Source organism: Phyllostomus discolor, chromosome 13 (assembly GCF_004126475.2).
Source record: "Phyllostomus discolor isolate MPI-MPIP mPhyDis1 chromosome 13, mPhyDis1.pri.v3, whole genome shotgun sequence".
In the NCBI taxonomy this organism is placed as follows: domain Eukaryota; kingdom Metazoa; phylum Chordata; class Mammalia; order Chiroptera; family Phyllostomidae; genus Phyllostomus; species Phyllostomus discolor.
This window is the reverse complement of record NC_040915.2, coordinates 51062430-51080468: the sequence shown is the minus strand read 5'-3', so window position 1 is coordinate 51080468 and position 18039 is coordinate 51062430. Positions and strand designations below refer to the sequence as shown.

General features: G+C 50.1%; 1 protein-coding gene across 21 annotated transcripts in view; it reads left to right on the top strand.

The window, feature by feature from the left end:
- Positions 1–17250, top strand: part of CIT (citron rho-interacting serine/threonine kinase) — a 142585-nt gene extending 125335 nt beyond the window's left edge. For 12 of the 21 annotated variants that reach the window (XM_036014609.1, XM_028527115.2, XM_036014608.1 and 9 more), the window contains 11 exons: positions 207–287; positions 446–581; positions 2355–2494; positions 3571–3663; positions 5222–5330; positions 5426–5554; positions 6195–6275; positions 7880–7958; positions 8091–8270; positions 13736–14039; positions 14808–17250. In XM_036014609.1, coding sequence (XP_035870502.1) covers positions 207–287; positions 446–581; positions 2355–2494; positions 3571–3663; positions 5222–5330; positions 5426–5554; positions 6195–6275; positions 7880–7958; positions 8091–8270; positions 13736–14039; positions 14808–14831 — 1356 coding nt within the window. In that variant the 3' untranslated portion in view covers positions 14832–17250. The remainder of the gene's footprint in view (positions 1–206; positions 288–445; positions 582–2354; positions 2495–3570; positions 3664–5221; positions 5331–5425; positions 5555–6194; positions 6276–7879; positions 7959–8090; positions 8271–13735; positions 14040–14807) is intronic. The other 9 variants (XM_028527119.2, XM_036014606.1, XM_036014604.1 and 6 more) reach the window with 3 other exon arrangements.
- Positions 17251–18039: the final 789 nt, after the last annotated feature.

Sequence of the window (18039 nt, the reverse complement as noted above, 5' to 3'; positions counted from 1 at the left end):
CTCAGATCGGAGGCAAGCCAAGAGCAGGCAAGCCAAGAGCAGATGTGTGTTTCTGAGCAGTTTCCGAAGTCACTTGCCTTTCTGTTTGGCCTTAAACGTCTCTCCCTTCTTGCTTTTGTTTGTCCGGATGGTTTGGTCATGCACAGTTCAATCTCACCAGGTTTCTCCTTTTTTGCTTTCCCTTTTTTCCTCTCACATATGAAAAGAAATTGCTTGGAAACTCCCTGCTGAAACTGGAAGGTGATGACCGTCTGGACATGAACTGCACACTGCCCTTCAGCGACCAGGTAATGATGTTTTTCAGACCCTGTCAGCTGGCGTCTGGCAGTAGCTCCCTGCGGTCAAGAAAGCAAGGGCTCTATGGGCTTTGTCGCTCTTACTGTTTGGGGTTGTTATGGTGACTCGATGATGCTCATGCTCTGCCTTTGGACTTCCGCCCTCTCAGGTGGTGTTGGTGGGCACCGAGGAAGGGCTCTATGCACTGAATGTCTTGAAAAACTCCCTCACTCACGTCCCAGGAATTGGAGCAGTCTTCCAAATTTATATCATCAAGGACCTGGAGAAGCTCCTCATGATAGCAGGTAGTAGGCCAAGGACATGGCGCTTTTTCTTCACTTCTAAGGAAAACTCTCTGACAGCCAAATGTTGTGCTTGGGAAACACAGAGGCGGGCCCTCCTGGTGGCAGGCTGGGGCAGAATCAGCTCTTTTCTCTCTGTCCCTGTCTCTGCCCAACCTGGGGGCTCTCTCTGATCATTTTCGGTTCCCTGGGGGTCCAGCGAATCACAGACTGATGCCCCCCGAGAACATCTCACAGAGGTCATGTCAGAGGCAGACCCGTGTCGCCACCACACTTACAATACCGCTGTGAGCCACGGCTTCCCGAGCGCTTGCTGGCTCTGTGTGCTTTGTCTCTTGTTTCTCTGTGATTTCCCACGGACCGTTTGTCTGGGTTTACCACTTCGTTAAGGTTTTGCCACATTTTCCCCGCTCTTTGCCCATGACACACAGGCATGCTGTCACTTTGTTGGACAGAATTGGTTGCAGTCAGTTTGCCAGCATGTCACCAGAGAACAAGGGTGTTCTCTCACATAACCATGACGAAATTTTTTCCCTCTCTCTTTATTGGTGGTAGTATTTTTTTTAAAGGGGAAAACAGTAATTTATTGTCTCAGTGTTCAAAACATCCACAGTTAAGTCTTCTTTTAGACACAGCTGGATGGGTCCAGGGGCTGAACTAATGTGGTTCTTTAGTCTCTTCTCGTTCTTTCGTCTCTTTTCCTCTGCTCGTTTGCTTTGTTTGTGTGTTTGTTTCTCTCTTCTTACTGGTTTGTTTTCCTTCCTTTTCTTCCTTTCCTCCTTGACTTTATTCTTCAGAGAAGCTTTAGGCTCACAGCAAAACTGAACAGAAAGCACAGAGATTTCCCCCAACCACACACAGCCTTCCCCGCATCAGCGTCCCCCAGCAGAGGGTACACTCTTTACAGACGAGGACTCTGCACTGACACGTCATGGTCACCTGAAGTCCACAGTTTACAGGAGGGTTTGCTCTTGGTGTTATGTGTGGGTTTGGACATGTAGATCATGGCACAAACCCACTGCGATAGCATCATACGGAACAGTTTCCCGTGGTGCAGCTATGATTCGTGGAGTTCAGCCCTTGCTGGGATGCATCGGTCTGACGTACGGTCCCAAGTCAGACTCTGTCCGTGCGCCCGGTCGCGTCCTTTAGAGTGCCGTGTTTATTTTCCTGGCTGCCGATGCAGCTGGGGGCCTCGCACTGCTTCTAGGCATGTCTCTTAGCCTCCGCTAACCTGAACGAATCCTTAGCCTTTCCCTCGTCTTTCATGACATTGCCATATTGGAGTCGTCCGAGCCTGTCATTTTATAAAATGTCCCTTCATTGTTCCTAATGCATTCTTACTTTGGTGGGGAGCATGTTTAAAAAGTACAGTTCACAAAGCATCGCAGGTTTGATTCCCAGTCAGGGCACATGCCTGGGTTGCAGGCCGTGACCCCCAGCAACCACACATTGATGTTTCTCTCTCTCTCTCTTTCTCCTTCCCTTCCCTCTGTAAAAATAAATAAATAAAATCTTTAAAAAAAGTATAGTTCCCCTTCTGCAAATATGTTTCTGTCTGCAGAATATTTTTTCTCCCAGAATCTTGACTAAGAAGTCAGATGTTTTCATGTGCCATCTAAAACCTGGACCTCAACTGTGCTCATGGGAATTTGTGGGAAATAGTCCATCCGTGTGGCTTTGCTGGCTTTTATTTGTGAATAGAATAAGAATTGCCATCCCGTGGCTTTGCTTAACGGCCTCACACTGACCAAGGAGCCGTTCCCTGTCCCCCAGGAGAAGAGCGGGCCCTGTGTCTTGTCGACGTGAAGAAGGTGAAGCAGTCGCTGGCGCAGTCGCACCTCCCCGCCCAGCCGGACGTCTCACCCAACGTGTTCGAAGCTGTCAAGGGCTGCCACCTGTTTGCTGCCGGCAAGGTAAGCTGCCCGGGCCTCTGCGGGCGGATGTTTGACTAACTAATGTTTAGGCCGTTTTTGGTAATAAGCATTTTAGGCTATGCATTTTCCTCTAATGACGATTTTAGTTGCACCCTGTAAATTTCTTTCATTCCACATATTTTTAAATTTCTTACAATATTTTTTTTCTGTGAATGATGAGTTACTTAGAAATGTGCATTTTAGTTCCCAAAAATTGGTTTTTACAAATTGTGTTCATTTCATTACAATGTTTGAAATACTAAAAAAAAATGTATGGAGTATATATGTAAATTATAAAATTATAACACTAAAAGTATAACACCCAATAATGTAAACATCCACAAACTTACTGCTCAACCCTGGAAATAGAACCTTACCAACAATTTGCATTTTCCTGCATATTCCTCCCTTTCCTCCCTGTGCCACCCCGTCTCCACCAGCCCTGCCGGCCATCTACATTTCAGAACTGATTTGAACGATAAGTTTCTATTTGTCCTTGATGAAATGGCAAAGATCCTGGTGTAGAAGGTGAAGTAAGAGGGATTCAGCTACTCTAGGAAAACAGAATTTTGATGTAGAACTCTATACAGAGCTCTTAGCTAAGAAGTGTTCTCCTTGGGCCAAAATCTTCTTCAAATTCTTACAGCAATGTCTACTGCCTTTCCCCTCCTTGAGGACAGAACATTGTCAAAAGAATCTGTCTCGAGCAAAAGACACACAACATGTGCATGGGGAGCAGGTGGATTTTCCAAGCCTTCTCTGTATTTTGTTGAAGTAGTGGCTCTCAACCGGGGGCGAGTCTGCCCCCCAGGGACAATGGGCAATGTCTGGAGACATCTTTGCTTGTCATAACTGGCCTTTGTACCATTGGCATCGAGTAGGTAGAGCCCAGGGTGGCTGCTCAACATCCCACAATGCACAGAAGAGCCCCTCGGCACAGACAGTGGTCTGGTCCCAAGGGTCAGTGGTGCTGAAGTTGACAGCCCCTGCTCTAGACTGCTGTTCTCTTCCTAGTTTTGCTGTGGAGTCAGCACACACACCAGTGACGCTCCTTTTTTCCTCTGATTGCTTTTCAGATCGAGAACGGGCTCTGCATCTGTGCGGCCATGCCCAGCAAAGTCGTCATTCTCCGCTACAATGAAAACCTCAGCAAATACTGCATTCGGAAAGTGAGTGCGGGGCCTGGTGCGTCTGCTCTGCCCGCAAGCCGGTGTGGAGAGCGTGCTGTTTCAGGAGCAGCCCCAGTCTGGTCCCCTCACCTGCATCCCTTAGCCTGGGTGACCTCCTCGGGGAGAGAGAGACAGACAGACCCTTCCTTCTCGGAGGAAGCTGGTAGCCGCAGATTTTCCTCTCCCTTTTCTTCTGCTGTTTGTAGCTGCCTCTCCAGCCAGCCCAATGAATCCAGCCTTTTGTTAAGGGAGAAAGGAAGTTGGCTGATAGAGACACTTTTTTGAACCAGCAGAAAGAAAGGAAGGTGATCTCTCTGAGAAGCTGGCAGTCCCTGGTGGCACTTACTAGAGTCTTTCTCAGATCCTAGAAGTTTCTATTAATAACCTTAGAAAAGCTGGTGCTAGCTGTCTTCCGAAGTGCGGTCAGGGAGCTGGCTCTCCCAGTGCGGGATGAGCTGTGGCGAAGACTGCAGAGTGGACGAGGTGCACATCAGGCCCTTACCTTCGCCTGGCCCCCGGAGAAGGCTGTCTGCTGTCCCGAGACTGGGATGCTCCACCCACCACAAGCCTGACTCATTTCAGCCGTTTTCACGATTAGTCTCAAAAGTGAAATGAGGGACGAATGTATATGAGGGTCAGCACTCTTAGGGGAACTGTTTCGTTCCGGGCAGGCTCCTGTTAGTTTGCTTTAGAGTTCTGTTGAGCACCTGCCGGTGCCAGGGACCGAGCTGACTACTTGCAAACACCTTTCACAACAGCTCTGAAAAGCAGGTAAGACAGGTGATCGAGGCTGGCTGGGGTCCTAAGTTGTAAAGCCGAGACCAAAACTGAAGTTTGATTTTTCCTACCAGTTTATCATGTCATGCTGCCTAAAAGTGTCCTCACACTCAGTAGGTGATCAGTAAATATTCAGTGGTCATGATAATGCTGATTAGAGTTTGAGCTGTTAGTTTCAGGAGGATTCTCAAGAATCATTGTTTCTCTGTAGTTCCTGGCCACTCTTTTGAATAAGCATGTCTAGGTTGTTGAAGCCATTAGGACGGGCCTGAAAACAAGTGGAAGTAATGAGGAAGCAGATAATTCAGACAGGTGATGACTGCGATGATGATAGTGCTTACATAGGTAACACAGGTTCTAAATAAAAGCCTAGAAGCTCTAAGAAAGACGGAAACTAAACCCACTCCCTCCAGCCACCACTGTTAGTAGTTGGTGTATTTTTCTAGGCTTTTTCCTCTGATGAGAATGTTGTATTTTTAAAGCTCTCTTTGAATGCTAACTTTTCATTGAAATGGTGTTTCTGACTTTTGGGGACTATAATTTGGCCTTATTTTCTTAGTCTGGGGTTGCAAAGAATTCAGAGGTAGCAAAGGGATCCCTGGTCCTTGCGAGGGGCATGAAAAGATTGTCCGTGCTGTGCACCATCATCCACAGCTTGAACAAGTCTGCCAGCGGCTGTTCCCAAGGCTTGGTTAGCTGCCGAAGGCGGACACAGGAGAGCAGTGGAGACACGGCTGCCTTGGGTCCACACTCACATTCTCCCCTCTCCCCTCCGTCTCAGGAGATAGAGACCTCGGAGCCCTGCAGCTGTATCCACTTCACCAACTACAGCATCCTCATCGGAACCAATAAATTCTACGAGATTGACATGAAGCAGTACACGCTCGAGGGTAGGGCCCGAGTCCTCCCCAGCCCACCCACCGCTCCGGCTCTGCCGCCGCCTCGAGCCCGTTCCTGAAGCCCCGCTTCCCACCTGCCTTTTCAGAATTCCTGGATAAGAACGACCATTCCTTGGCGCCTGCTGTGTTTGCCTCCTCTTCCAACAGTTTCCCTGTCTCAATCGTGCAGGTGAACAGCGCAGGGCAGCGGGAGGAGTACCTGCTCTGCTTCCACGGTGAGTCGGGGCTTGCCACCCACTGCTATTCGGAATGCTGCTGGGCACCAGGAGGCCCAGACCGGGTCCACCGGGGGCTGCGGGCTGGCCAGTGGGACTCTGGGGTGGGGTGGCCCTGCTGGGAGTATGGAGAACATCGTTCCAGCTGCCGCAGAGGCCCCTTCGGGGTCCCGTCCTGCTCCCCACTGGGGCGCTAACCCGACGCAGCTCTGCTGTGGTCTGTCCAAACAGCAGGCCGCTCCTTCCCTTCTCTGTGTCTCTTCTTTCGCTTCTTTCTCTGCCTTTCCTTGTTTTTCCCCTCTGTTTCCTTCCTTTTCTTTTCTGTTGATGTTTCTCTTTCCTCTCCAAATTTCTGGGTCTTTCTTTCTCTTCCTTCCCATCTCTGGGTCTCTGTTTCTCCTCCTTCTTCCTGTCTCCCTGTTCTCCTACCCTTCCCCTCCTTCCTTTCGCTCCCCACTTCCACTCAAATCCGTTTTTTCTAATAAATGGGGTGCAACAGAGGTCCTCAGGTTTTAACGGTTCAGTGAGATCTGCCCGGTTGTCCCTGGGCCCGGTTCCTTCTTCTTCCATCCCGTGTGCGCTGGTGACACCCCCGCCCCTGGCTCCGCTGACGATGCCCCTGGGCTCTGACTCCTTGCAGAATTTGGGGTGTTCGTGGATTCTTACGGAAGACGCAGCCGCACAGACGATCTCAAGTGGAGTCGCTTACCCTTGGCCTTCGGTAAGTGAGGCGAGGTGCGGAGCACTCTTCTCTGCCCGTGGCTGGTGTCCTGGGGAGGGATTGTGGGTGGCCCTAGGCCCTATGCTTGTGGGTTCCACTGGGTGCCAAGCGTCACATGTACTCATCACCCGAGTAAGTGCCAGGGCAAAGATTCTGAGGCTTGACAAAGGCATCCGCCAAACCCACTGGCCTTGTGAAGTATTTGTTGGGTTCCCGTGATAGAAAGGAGGGCGTTCCCTGTGAGCTTATTTAAAACATTTCAAAGGCAGCAGAGTATCCATGGCATAACTGAATACCTATCAATATTATCAGCCCTGATTGGGCGAGCGCTGAGGTCATGGCCATTCTTTCTGTAAGTGTAAATAACACTGTGACGAACATCTTGTGCTAATCTTTTTACACTTGTCAAATCGTATCCTCTGCTCATAAGGCGTAGAAGTGGAACTACGTATATATTCACCCGTGCATGCAGACACATGCGTGCTTGCCTGTGTGAATGTTCCGAATTACCATTACAGATGAGATGCCCTTAGAGGCTTTTCCCTTTATCCGTTGCTGCATATCAAGTTTCAAAACTTAGTGACTTAAGCAACAGCTTATTGCCCAAGATTCTGCGGTTGCCTGGACAGTTCTGCTTCATGGGATGTCAGCGGGACCACAGGGACAGCTAGAAGTCCACAATGGCCTCACAAACACTGTGACAACTGGTGCAGTGGGTGGGAGCTCAGTGGGGGCTGGTGGCTGGAGGCCTCGGTTGCTCTCCATGTGGGCCGAAGTGGATGCTGTCGGGCCTTGTCCCCTCCACCATAATCTACTGGGTAAAGCAGACCACAAAGTAGCACAGATTCAAGGCACGGAAACTCCGCTGGGGACTCGGTAGGCATGACTAGTAGTCAAATACCAAAGCAAAGTTTACAATGAGGAGTAAGAGCGATAATCTTTTCCCCGTAAGAAAGAAAGCAGCTCTGGTCATATCCTGGAGTTTCAGTGACACTGTGATAGGTAGTAGTAAGACCAGAAATATCTAATTACCTATGAACCCAGACTTTTACATTTTTTTCAAAAATGTGTACAGTCAAAAATTTAAAAACATATACAGTGAAAAGTCTCATCCATATTACCTGTCTTCCAAATTCTTCATCCCAACTCCCTCAAGAGAAAAAAAGAATTATGAGTGTCTTACCCTTTTAGGGCTTTATGCAAATACAGACATAAAAAAATATACTCTTCCATCCCCCACCCCTTTTTTATCATTACAGTAGCACATTCTACACATTATTCTGAACCACTGTGCTTTATGCACTAAAACTATACACCTCAGGTTTTTCCCCCATATCAGTACACAGCTTCTCCCTGCATTTTTACAGCTATGCAGAATTCTGTAGGTGCAGCATAATTTCTTCAACGGACCCCCTACCTAGAACGTACCATCTTCTGCTCTAACAACACGGCAGCGAGCGCACTCGTGCGTGCCTCATTCTTCCGGCACGGGAATGTGACTCCTTTAGGTGGGATTGCTGGGGCCAAGGATGCATTGCATGCAGGTTTTGATTTTCTTTCTTTTAACCCTTCCTTCACACCCTTCCTCCGTGGGGGCCGTGCAGCCTACAGAGAGCCCTATCTGTTCGTGACCCACTTCAACTCACTCGAAGTGATTGAGATCCAGGCTCGCTCCTCCCTGGGGTAAGCACTGTCCTCCAGGCTCTGAAGAGCTCAGCTTTTGGGGCCGGGGGCGAGGCTGGGTGTATGTTACCTCCTTTCTCTCCCAGCAGAGGAGCTAACCTGCAACACCAACTCTTGTCTGGTACTCTGCAGGACCCCTGCCCGAGCGTATTTGGAAATCCCAAACCCACGCTACCTGGGCCCCGCAATTTCCTCGGGAGCGATTTACCTGGCGTCTTCATACCAGGATAAACTGAGGGTCATTTGCTGCAAAGGAAACCTTGTGAAGGAGTCCGGCACTGACCACCACCGGGGTCCCTCCACCTCCCGCAGGTACCGTGTCCCTGCTCTTCCTGATTACAGAGGTTCCAAGTGCTCTCTGCAAGGCAGAAGGAAATCTTGCCAAACTGGCTGGAGGTTTCCCAATAGTCAAGCTCGAGCCACTTGTTTCTCTGAGATCTACAGTCTTGTCATGACGTCGTCACAGGGGGTGGCCAGAGAGGTTTTAAATGCCCCCTTGCAAAAGGTGGAAGGAGACATCTGGCCTTTCTCTGGCGGGTGCGTTCAGTGGCTCTGTTTGCAATGGAGCATGAATTATGCATTCCCTGCTTTGGCAGCTATTCTGCCAGGCCAGTTGGACAGCAGCCGGAGGTTTAGTGGTGAATACGCCAGATGCATCTCCTCCCCAGTGAGGCTCCAGGGGAGAGACACCTGCATTCAGGAGATTCCAGCGTAGCCTAGAGGGGTGAGGCTGCCCTGGGGCCGTTTAAGGCATCTTGGGAGCTCAGAGGGGCCTCCTACCTGGACTTGGGGGTCAGGGAAGATTCCCCAGAAGAAATAAGGGCCTACATGTATTTTTGTCTTTCTTTGCATGTCCTGTGATTTTTTTTTTAAACCAAACATCTCAAACAGTATAATGTGGTAACTCTGGAAATCAGTTCCCCCTCCCTGGGCTTGTTGTTGCTGTTTATTTAGTGGCTCTCCTAGCCTAAGTCTGTAAAGTTTGTGTTCTTTGTTATGGCTGACGGTGAAGTTTCCGGGGATGGAGTTTTTCTCACGAGGTAGCCCTGAGCCAGGACAAATGGAAACCAGCCCTGAGAATGGTCTTTTCCAAAGAGTAATCAGACAGGTCAGGCAGTGAGTTTCTTGGGGAGCTTCTGTCCTGACGGGCTCCCTCCCGTGGCGGCGGCCTGGCTGGTGCCGCAGCTCCTGTGGTTCCCGGGCTGTTGCTGTCAGCAGGACCCTGGTCGGGGAGGAAGCGGGTGGGGATAGGTCAGGTTAAAATGTCACAAAGCTTGTTGCTCTTGCTGAGGCTCAGCCGTTTTTCTTGCACAAACGCTCTTCGAATTGTTGCAAGCCTTTGTTGAATTTCCAGAGTTCAGGCAAGTTGATTTTGACAATTTTTGTCAGTGTTCCTGTTGCTTTTATGGAGGAGCAGCTTTCGGGAGGTCCCTGCTCTGCAGTTCGGGACGTGCTCTGCCCCCTCCTCCCCGTGCGGGTGACTGCACACTGCGCACACTTGCAGACCTTAACTCGTCTCGGGGAGTGCTCCCCGCCAGTGCGAGGGGCAGTTCCCTGTTCTGTGTTTATGCCTGCATAGCATTCCTTCCCCTGACCTTGGCTTATTTAACTCTGGCCTTCTCAGTGGCACTGTGTGGGTTGTTCCTAGTGTGGCCGTGGTGCGTGGTTTGGTGCCTGTGTCCTTTTGTCATTTCGCGTGCTTAGGGACCTACCCGCAGGATAAACTCCTAGAAACAGCTGTGTGTTTGTAGTTTGGATGGATGTTCCTGAGTTTTCCTCCTTGGAGGCCGGACCCTTTTGCAGTCCCATCAGCATTGTATGGAAACGGGGCTGACCTTGTCTTGACCCAGAGGGCTGGGGCCCGGATCCCGATGGACACACAGGTCTGAAATGTGTCAAGTTGAAGTTCTCAGTCCACAGGAAGGTCTGAGATTATTTAACCCTGGGGGATATTTAAGTGATCTAGGATTTTGATTTGTGGACCGGTTTACAAATCCCATGTGTCTACCCTATAAAGAGTTATGGGGACCCCTTACCATGTGCCAGACCCAGTGCCTGGGCTGGAATGCACAGATGAAGAAGACACTTTTTATTCTGGAGGCATTCTTGATTTGGTGGAGAAATCACCTCTGATATTACAAAATGCTTAGATCTTGGAAGAGAGAATCATCGATTTAATCTTCTGAGGCTTTATCCTAACGCAGGGGTGCCAAACTTGTTTTCACTGGGGACTACATCAGCCTTGGGGTTGCCTTCAAAGGGCCGAATGTAACTTTAGGACTGTGTACATGGAACTGCTCCTTAACTAGGGGCAAGGAGCTCAGCGCTGCCACTGGGTAGAAACAGGGTGCCAGCCAGATAAAACAAGGTGGGCCTTGTGTTTGCTACCTGTGTCCTAATGAATTCCCTCCCTCTCTCTCTCTCTCTCTCTTTTTTCTTTTGCTTAAATATACGAGTGAGTCAGAAATGTTTGGTTAGTGTGACTTTAATCCCAGGGACTTGCTGGATGACCAGTGCTGAGTCACCAGCTGCTCAAGAGACTGTGGCTCTCCCCTGAAAACTTTAGATTTCATTTAAGCCACTTTTATTTTCTTTCTCTGGATTTTATTTAAGCAGCGCCAAGTCATGCCAAGAACAAATCAAAGTACTGTAATTAGATTTTTTTCTCCATTGCCTCCCTAGTTAGAGGGCCGGGCCACCTGCCTTGTGTGACTGTACGTTGTCTCTGTAACGCGTTACTCCTTCTGTAGTCAGAGCCGGTTCCATCCCTGTGAACGCGGGGCAGAAACAGTGCTGCTGCTTCCCCGTGGTGCCGGGCGCGCCCAGAAACTCAGCAGTTAGTCTTGAGCTGCCTCTCGGCTTACAAAATGGCCTTTCAGCTGCCCACAGCTCTGGGCAGGTCAGAACGCAGAGGTCTGACATTTTGCGGGGTGAGGGGATGAGGGATCGTGCTGTTTTTTTGTTTTTAATGATTGTGTTTTCAATGGAGAAGTACATCGTCTGTTTACAAAATAGCTCTTGAAAAATACAAGGAGTACAGATACTATAACACAAAACAAACTCCAGTCACAAGACACTGCGTCATGAGAAAGGAACAGTCTGATCTCCAGGTTATGAAAACTAGAATTAAAAGGTTGCTACACGGCTTGGCGAAACTTGGGTGCAGGTACATGAAACGTTTGATCAACTGAAAATTTCCCCCCCAATGTGTAAGCAAGGCGACAAGGCTCAGTCCGTGCCTGGCAGTCTCGGGCTGACTCCGAAGCTGCCCTGTGGGCATTGCCCTGGTCTGCTTAGTGGAGCGGGAAATGTAACTCTTTGCAAGAAGCATAAAATTGACTTGGAAGATCATTGGTTATTAACGGATACAGAGCTGGAAGATTGCCTGCCCGGCCCAGAATGATGGGTGTTTTCTTTCATTCCATTAGTCTAAGCTGACATCCCCAATGGCCTTTCTTGAGCCATCTCTCTTCCCCTGGGCAGTAAGCTCCCTCTCACTTGCTTTATGACGGGCCCCTGTGGACACATTTTATAATTTTTCTTCCATTACAAACAGACTTAATATAATCCTCCTACTTGGGATTCATTTTGTTATTTGTCTGCCATATCTTAAAGCCACATTACTTACTAGAGATGAATATAAACCTCGATTTCAAGCTGTTGAAATCTGAGTTACTGCATTTTATTGCTGCACGCTCAAACACAGGGAGCTTCTGGCTCGAGCACTGGTCTGAATCTTGAGCTGGAGTTGCACCGGCAAGCGAAAGAGTGACATGAAACCGTGCACCGCGGACTGACCGCTCACCACATGATCCCGGCTCACCAGCCTCTCTGTTCCGCTGTAGAGCAGGAATCGGCAGACTCGCTCTGCAAAGTCCAGATAGTAAATATTTTCTGCTTTGTGTGCCATATGGTCTCTGTCTCAACTACTCAACTCTGCTGTAGTGTGAAGGCAGCCACAGACAGTGCATGACCAGATGGGCATGGCTGTGTTCCAGTAAAACTTTATGTATAAAAACAGGCATCTGGTCCTGGCCAGGTGGCTCAGCTGGCTGCTGCATCATCCTGTCGACCAAAGGGTTGCCAGTTCGATCCCTGGTCAGGGCGTGTATGGAAGGCAACCTATCGATGTTTCTCTCTCACCTTGATGTTTCTCTTTCTTTCATCCTCTTCCTCTGAAGTAAATTTAAAAAAAAATCCCCAGGCAAGGATTAGAAGTCAGTCAGTCCGTCACTCAGTAGAAGCAGGCATCTGTCCGGATGTGGCCCGCAAGCTTGCTCTCTCGAGCAGTGACCGGTGGTGTGCTGCTCGGTTGCTTTCAATTTCGGGCATTGACCACAGAGGTTCTGGTAAAATCAGCCCAGTAATTGAAGAAGGAAAATCAACAAATTTGATCAAACAATAACATGTTCCCAAGAGAAGGATTTGAATTTCAAGGACTGTAATAAGCCTTTGGGAAAACCAACGAAACTCTCAGATGATTTTGAAGAAACGTCTTAATTGACTGCAAAAGCCGACGCCGGAGGAAGGGATGCCACGTAGCACGTCAGCAAACGGTTTTGCTGGGGAAGTCGCAGCCGACTGAATCAGTGTGGGATTCATGCTTGGTTCCTTCTTAGAGCCAGCATGTAATTATAATTTAGATTTTTAAATATCTAGGATAAAATCCATTTATTTTCCTGATTTCTATTTTTACTCTCCGAGATAAAGCCCCAGTCAATGAAAATATGTCTCCAAGTGGATTCGCTATAAAATTTTGTTGCCATTTTAAGTAAATTCTCCCAGCGCTGATTATTCTGGGATAACGAGGACCTAAGTAGTTTTTCTGGTCCTGGGGGTGGGAGGAGTTGACTTGGAAGGCTGCATTCATTCTCTCTGGAGTTCCGGGTATTGTTTCTCCATGGAGACGGCGAGGCACACGTGTGCGGAAATTGTCGTTTGCAGTGCCCGGGCCGGGGCTGGGTGCAGGGTAGGACTGGTTGTGCAAAAATGCCTCAGTATTTCTAACAGTTTGGTTATTAACCATCAACCTCTGGGGCCCAGGACATTTTCTGAGCTAGCTACACTGTTTTTTATCTGCCCTGCTCAATTTCCCAATTGGATCAGGCCTGATCCCTACACCTCTCATATAAGCACTGGGTTGCCACAAGGACTTAGAAAGCCACCTGGAGGGAGAGGTGACCAAACACCAGGCCTGGGACTGGGGCGGAAATGGCAGCTGACAGTGATGAGAACAGGCTTTCTCAACACTGCTCCCTTACACTGGGCCTTTGCGCAGGCTTAGCCTCTAAACGAAGACACCCCCCTGTGCTTCCTGGGCTCTGGAAAAGACTGGGTCAAAGGACACAGCGTGGGGATTATGACATCACACTGACCTGCCCTGGAGCCCCAGTCTGTAGTCCACTAGCCTGGGCCAGTCGCCAGCCTGTCTGTGTCTCCATTTTCTTGTCTGTACAACGAGGTCCTGCTTGTTCCCAGCTTGTAGTGCTGTCGTGATGATTTAATGACGGTAAGAGCTGAGCACTGGGCCTGGCACACAGTAGGTGCTCAGTACATAAAAGCCTGCTCCGAGACCAGGAAGCTTGATTTCCTTTTGTCATCGTGTTTGTGCTCTGCCCTGCCCTCCCTACTGAAACGAACCACACAAAAAGCCTGAGAACTCCAGGTGGGACCCTTTTCTCATAGTGGTGAGCTTGGGGAGTGGGGGTTTCTCAGAGAAGAAAAGTGCCCCTTTGGGGTTGTGACTCCTTAGTGCTCCCTCCCTCTCCTGTTGCCAGCAGCCCCAACAAGCGAGGCCCGCCGACGTACAACGAGCACATCACCAAGCGTGTGGCCTCCAGCCCAGCGCCACCCGAGGGTCCCAGCCACCCGAGAGAGCCAAGCACACCCCACCGCTACCGAGAGGGGAGGACGGAGCTGCGCAGGGACAAGTCTCCCGGCCGCCCCCTGGAGCGGGAGAAGTCCCCGGGCCGCGTGCTCAGCACTCGGAGGGAGCGGTCCCCCGGGAGGCTGTTCGAGGACAGCAGCAGGGGCCGGCTCCCTGCGGGGGCCGTGAGGACACCCCTGTCCCAGGTAAACAAGGTGAGGCGCCTTTGGAGGCCAGAGGGGTGACTGGGATGCGGGGTCCCCTCAGGGCCACTGTTGAAAAAAGGAACTCTGCAGTTCAGATCTGGTGAGTCACACAGGAGGTTAGGAAGGAAACACACTCTATTTCAGAAGAGGCTCCTAACAAACGGGCAGCGAGCGTGTGTGAATGTGCACCTCGAAGCGTCAGAGCTCGCAGAGAGCAACAGCTGCAAAGTTCTCCCTTCCTCGGAGGAAACTGGCGTTAGCAGTTCTAGAGTCTGTGCACATAAGCAGGTGTGTGTGTGTGTGTGTGTGTTCTTACACACACACGTGCTCTACAAAACGTCCTAGGACTTAACCCTTTTCAAACACACATACAAATATACACAGACATCACAACATTTTCCAGAAGGCTGCACAGAAACTGGAAACAGTGGCTGCCTCTGGAAGAACGTGGAGCCTCCTTTGCCCAGAAGCTGGCGTTCCGGATTGCCCTTTTCTTCTGAGGCCGCCCGCACGCCGGTTCAGAGGGGAGGGAGGGCATCTGAGTGGTTTTTCCTCATCTCCTCTGCTTCACTGTGTGATTGTGTGTCGGGGGGGCAAAACAGTGGAAATACACGGACAGCTTTTGGGACTTTTCATTGAATTTCAGTCCCTGTTGGACTCCAAGCTCTGAAGGTGGCCCTGCTAGTTGGTGCCACCCCGCAGAGCTGAGAGGAGGTACGAGGTGCTGCCGACTTCCTGTCTGGGTTATGCAAAAACCACTCCTTCTTTTGCTCCTAGGTCTGGGACCAGTCTTCAGTATAAATCTGTCAGAAAAACCAACCCCTCATCTTAATCTGCAGGAAAACACCAAACACACTCTGGAACTCTGCTGAAGGGGACCCCAGCGCCCATCTGCTCAGCCGCCCGACGGCACAGCTGGGCCCAGACCCACCTCAGCGCGGACACCCCTGCGTCCAGGGGGTGCGGGGGGCTGAGGCTCGTAGGAGCTGCTGGCACCTTCCTGCAGTCATCCTCGCCGCACTTTGTTACTCTTTCAGAGCGTTCTCGAACTTTTGTACCCGGCTCTAGCCTGTACCAGTTCATCAACGGAAACCAACCGGGCACCAACGACAACGTGGTTAGAATCCTAGTTAACAGCTACTTTAAGATCCTAGGGTTGGTTTTTATTTTCCATTTTTTTTCTTTCTTTCCTTCCTTCCTTCTTCTTCTTTTTTTTTTTTTTTAAAGACAACAGAATTCTTACTAGATTTGAATAGCAATGTATTTCCTGTTGTAGTCATTTTTAGCTAGATCCCACCATCAGGTCTTTGCTCCTGAAACATATTGTAGAAGAGTCCCTGCCAGTTGGCTAACCTCCTGCACTCACATGGGTTCACCCTCATTCTCGCCCATTCTCACAGATGGCCCTGTTTTACCCAGGGTGACATTTTAGCCAAATGTTTACTGTTCTCATTGCCTTTTATGGCCTTGACGACTTCCCCTCCCACCAGCTGAGAATGTATGGAGGTCATCAGGCCTCAGCTCGGAGGCAGTGACTTGGGGCCAAGGGACCTCGAGGAACTTCCCCTCCCCGCCCCTCAGTGTCATCTCCCCAGCCTGCTGTCCCCGCTTTCCGTGTAGCTTTGGCCAGGAAAGCATGCAATAGATTTGCTCTGAGCCCAGCGTTCATGGGTCTCTGGGCCCGGGAGGGGACCGGGGGCACCCACCCACCTCCTGTCCGTGACGGCGCGCTGTCCCCCGCCCCGGGATGGGCGGGAAGAGGCCCGTCCCGGAGTTCTGCATGGCGGTTCACTGCATGTGCTGCCCCCCAACCTGGCTGGCCCCCTCGGGCTGCTCCGCCGATGTCCTAGGACCATACCATAGCTCCCGCCGAACCGAGCCCCTCTGACGACTTGCCGACTCACTGGCCACAAGCTGCAGTCTGTAGCACTGAACAAACAAAACCAAACGCTCAAGCCTTACGACCAGAGAAGGATTTCAGCAAACCACCACCTCACACGTTCACGCTTCCTGCCGACTCCCACACGGACGACTCTGTTCACACAAAACCCAGCACGGTTCTACCCCACAAAACTGTGACTTCCCAGACGAGCCTTTCCCTAGGGCTAGACCGAGACCAGGAAGCTTGAGGAGGAAGCCGCCGCTCAGCCCCCCCCCCCACTGCCGGGGTCCGGAAGTCCTCACTAGGTGCAGCGCGGCTCGCCCTGTGTCTACCCTCCGACGGCTAGTAAATTCCTGGCGACTGGTAAAGAACCAACTTAGAGGCTTTGCAGTGGGCAAGCTAACTAGCGGCCTTATTTCTGCCTTTAATCTCCCACAAGGCACCTCTTGCTTCGGATTCTCCATGACTCTTAGGCATGCCTCCGACAACCAAGGCACATCCTAGGTAGGCTGGCCGGTAGACCTGTTTCCACCTCAGCAGGTGAACATGACCGTGTTCCAACCCATGTGTCCACAGACCACTTTCCAGATTGCAGCCTGGCCCCCGTCCTGGCTCCTTCCTGCTCATCTCTTAACCTAAGTGCTTTCTCATCCCAAACGCCCGTGATCCTCCGCGGTGTTGCACCCTTGGCCAGTGTCAAGCTGTCGCGTGTCATGTGTTGCTTAGAGTCTTTGGGGTCATACTGCATCTCCTCCGTCCCCCAGGGCAGGTCCGACTGAATGTTTGCTGAAGTTTTTGTCTCTTGGTCCACAAGTATTTGGAAGGTCACTGAAAACTGGTCTTTCAGTCTTGGCATTTCATTTAGGATCTCCACTGAGAACGGGCTTCTGGGGCCCCGAACGTGTATATCGTGTCTCATTCGTGAAACGCTTCCTGCTATAGAACTAGCTCAAAAGACTGTACATATTTACAAGAAACTTTATATTCGTAAAAAAAAAAAAGGAAATTGAATTGGTTTCTACTTTTTTATTGTACAAGGTGCATTTTTCACCACTTACTTTTGGTTTCAATGGTGGTAGCTGTGGACGGCCATCTTCACTGGAGGGTGGGGAGCTCCGTGTGACCACCGAGATGCCAGCAGGAAATAATTGCAACACGAAATTGCAGTCTAAAGCTTCTTAGCATAAACAAGATTCTAGGTCTCCAAAAGTACAGGCTTTTTCTTCATTACTTTTTTATTCAGAACGAGGAAAGGAACACTTCAAGATCCGCCTTGAGAGGAATGAATGAACTTTGCTGTTGAACAAATAGTAAAATAAAGCAATGATTTAAAATGTTTGCTTTAGTGCAGTGACCTCTTCTTTTCCTGAGCGGGAACATGAAAGTGCTGAGTACGGCCAGTGTCAGCACAGGCTTGTTATCGCGGCCTGGGCCCTCCCTCGCCCACGAGGCTGTGTCTCTGGGGCGGTGGGAACCACACGGAGCTCAGAGCACGCTGCCCCCCTGGAGTCAAGAGACTGGCGACGTTCTTTCCTAAGGTGCGACCTTGCCCATGTTTGGTCAGCACTTCCAATGAGCCATAAGCGGCTATGGAGGTCACTTCGTAGGACTGCAGAACTAGAAAGCTCCTTATGCAGTCCGGCCATTTCAAAAGGGCTACTCGAGAAAGGATTGCCCAGCTTCCCTGGAATGCAGCTGACCAGGAAAAGCCACCTTAAAATTCCTCTCATCCATTAGGAGGCCATAGTAACTTAAAGATGTAGATAGATTTCCTTGGAGGGAGGAGTTCAGATCAAGGTAATTTAAAGTATACATATTACTATTTTTTAAAAAGATTTTATTTCATTTTTAGAGAGGGAAGGGAGGGAGAAAGAAACATCAATGTGCAGTTGCTGGGGGCCATGGCCTGCAACCCAGGCATGTGCCCCGACTGGGAATCGAACCTGCTACACTTTGGTTTGCAGCCTGCACTCAATCCACTGAGCTCTGCCAGCCAGGGCATATTCCTATTTTTAACTAGTTGAATTTTTATAGTCTACAAGGAAAAATTTTTTCTATGATTTTTTTCCCCAGTTTTACTAAAATTTTCCTTGATCCAGGTAAGGACATCAGTTTTGGCAATTGGTG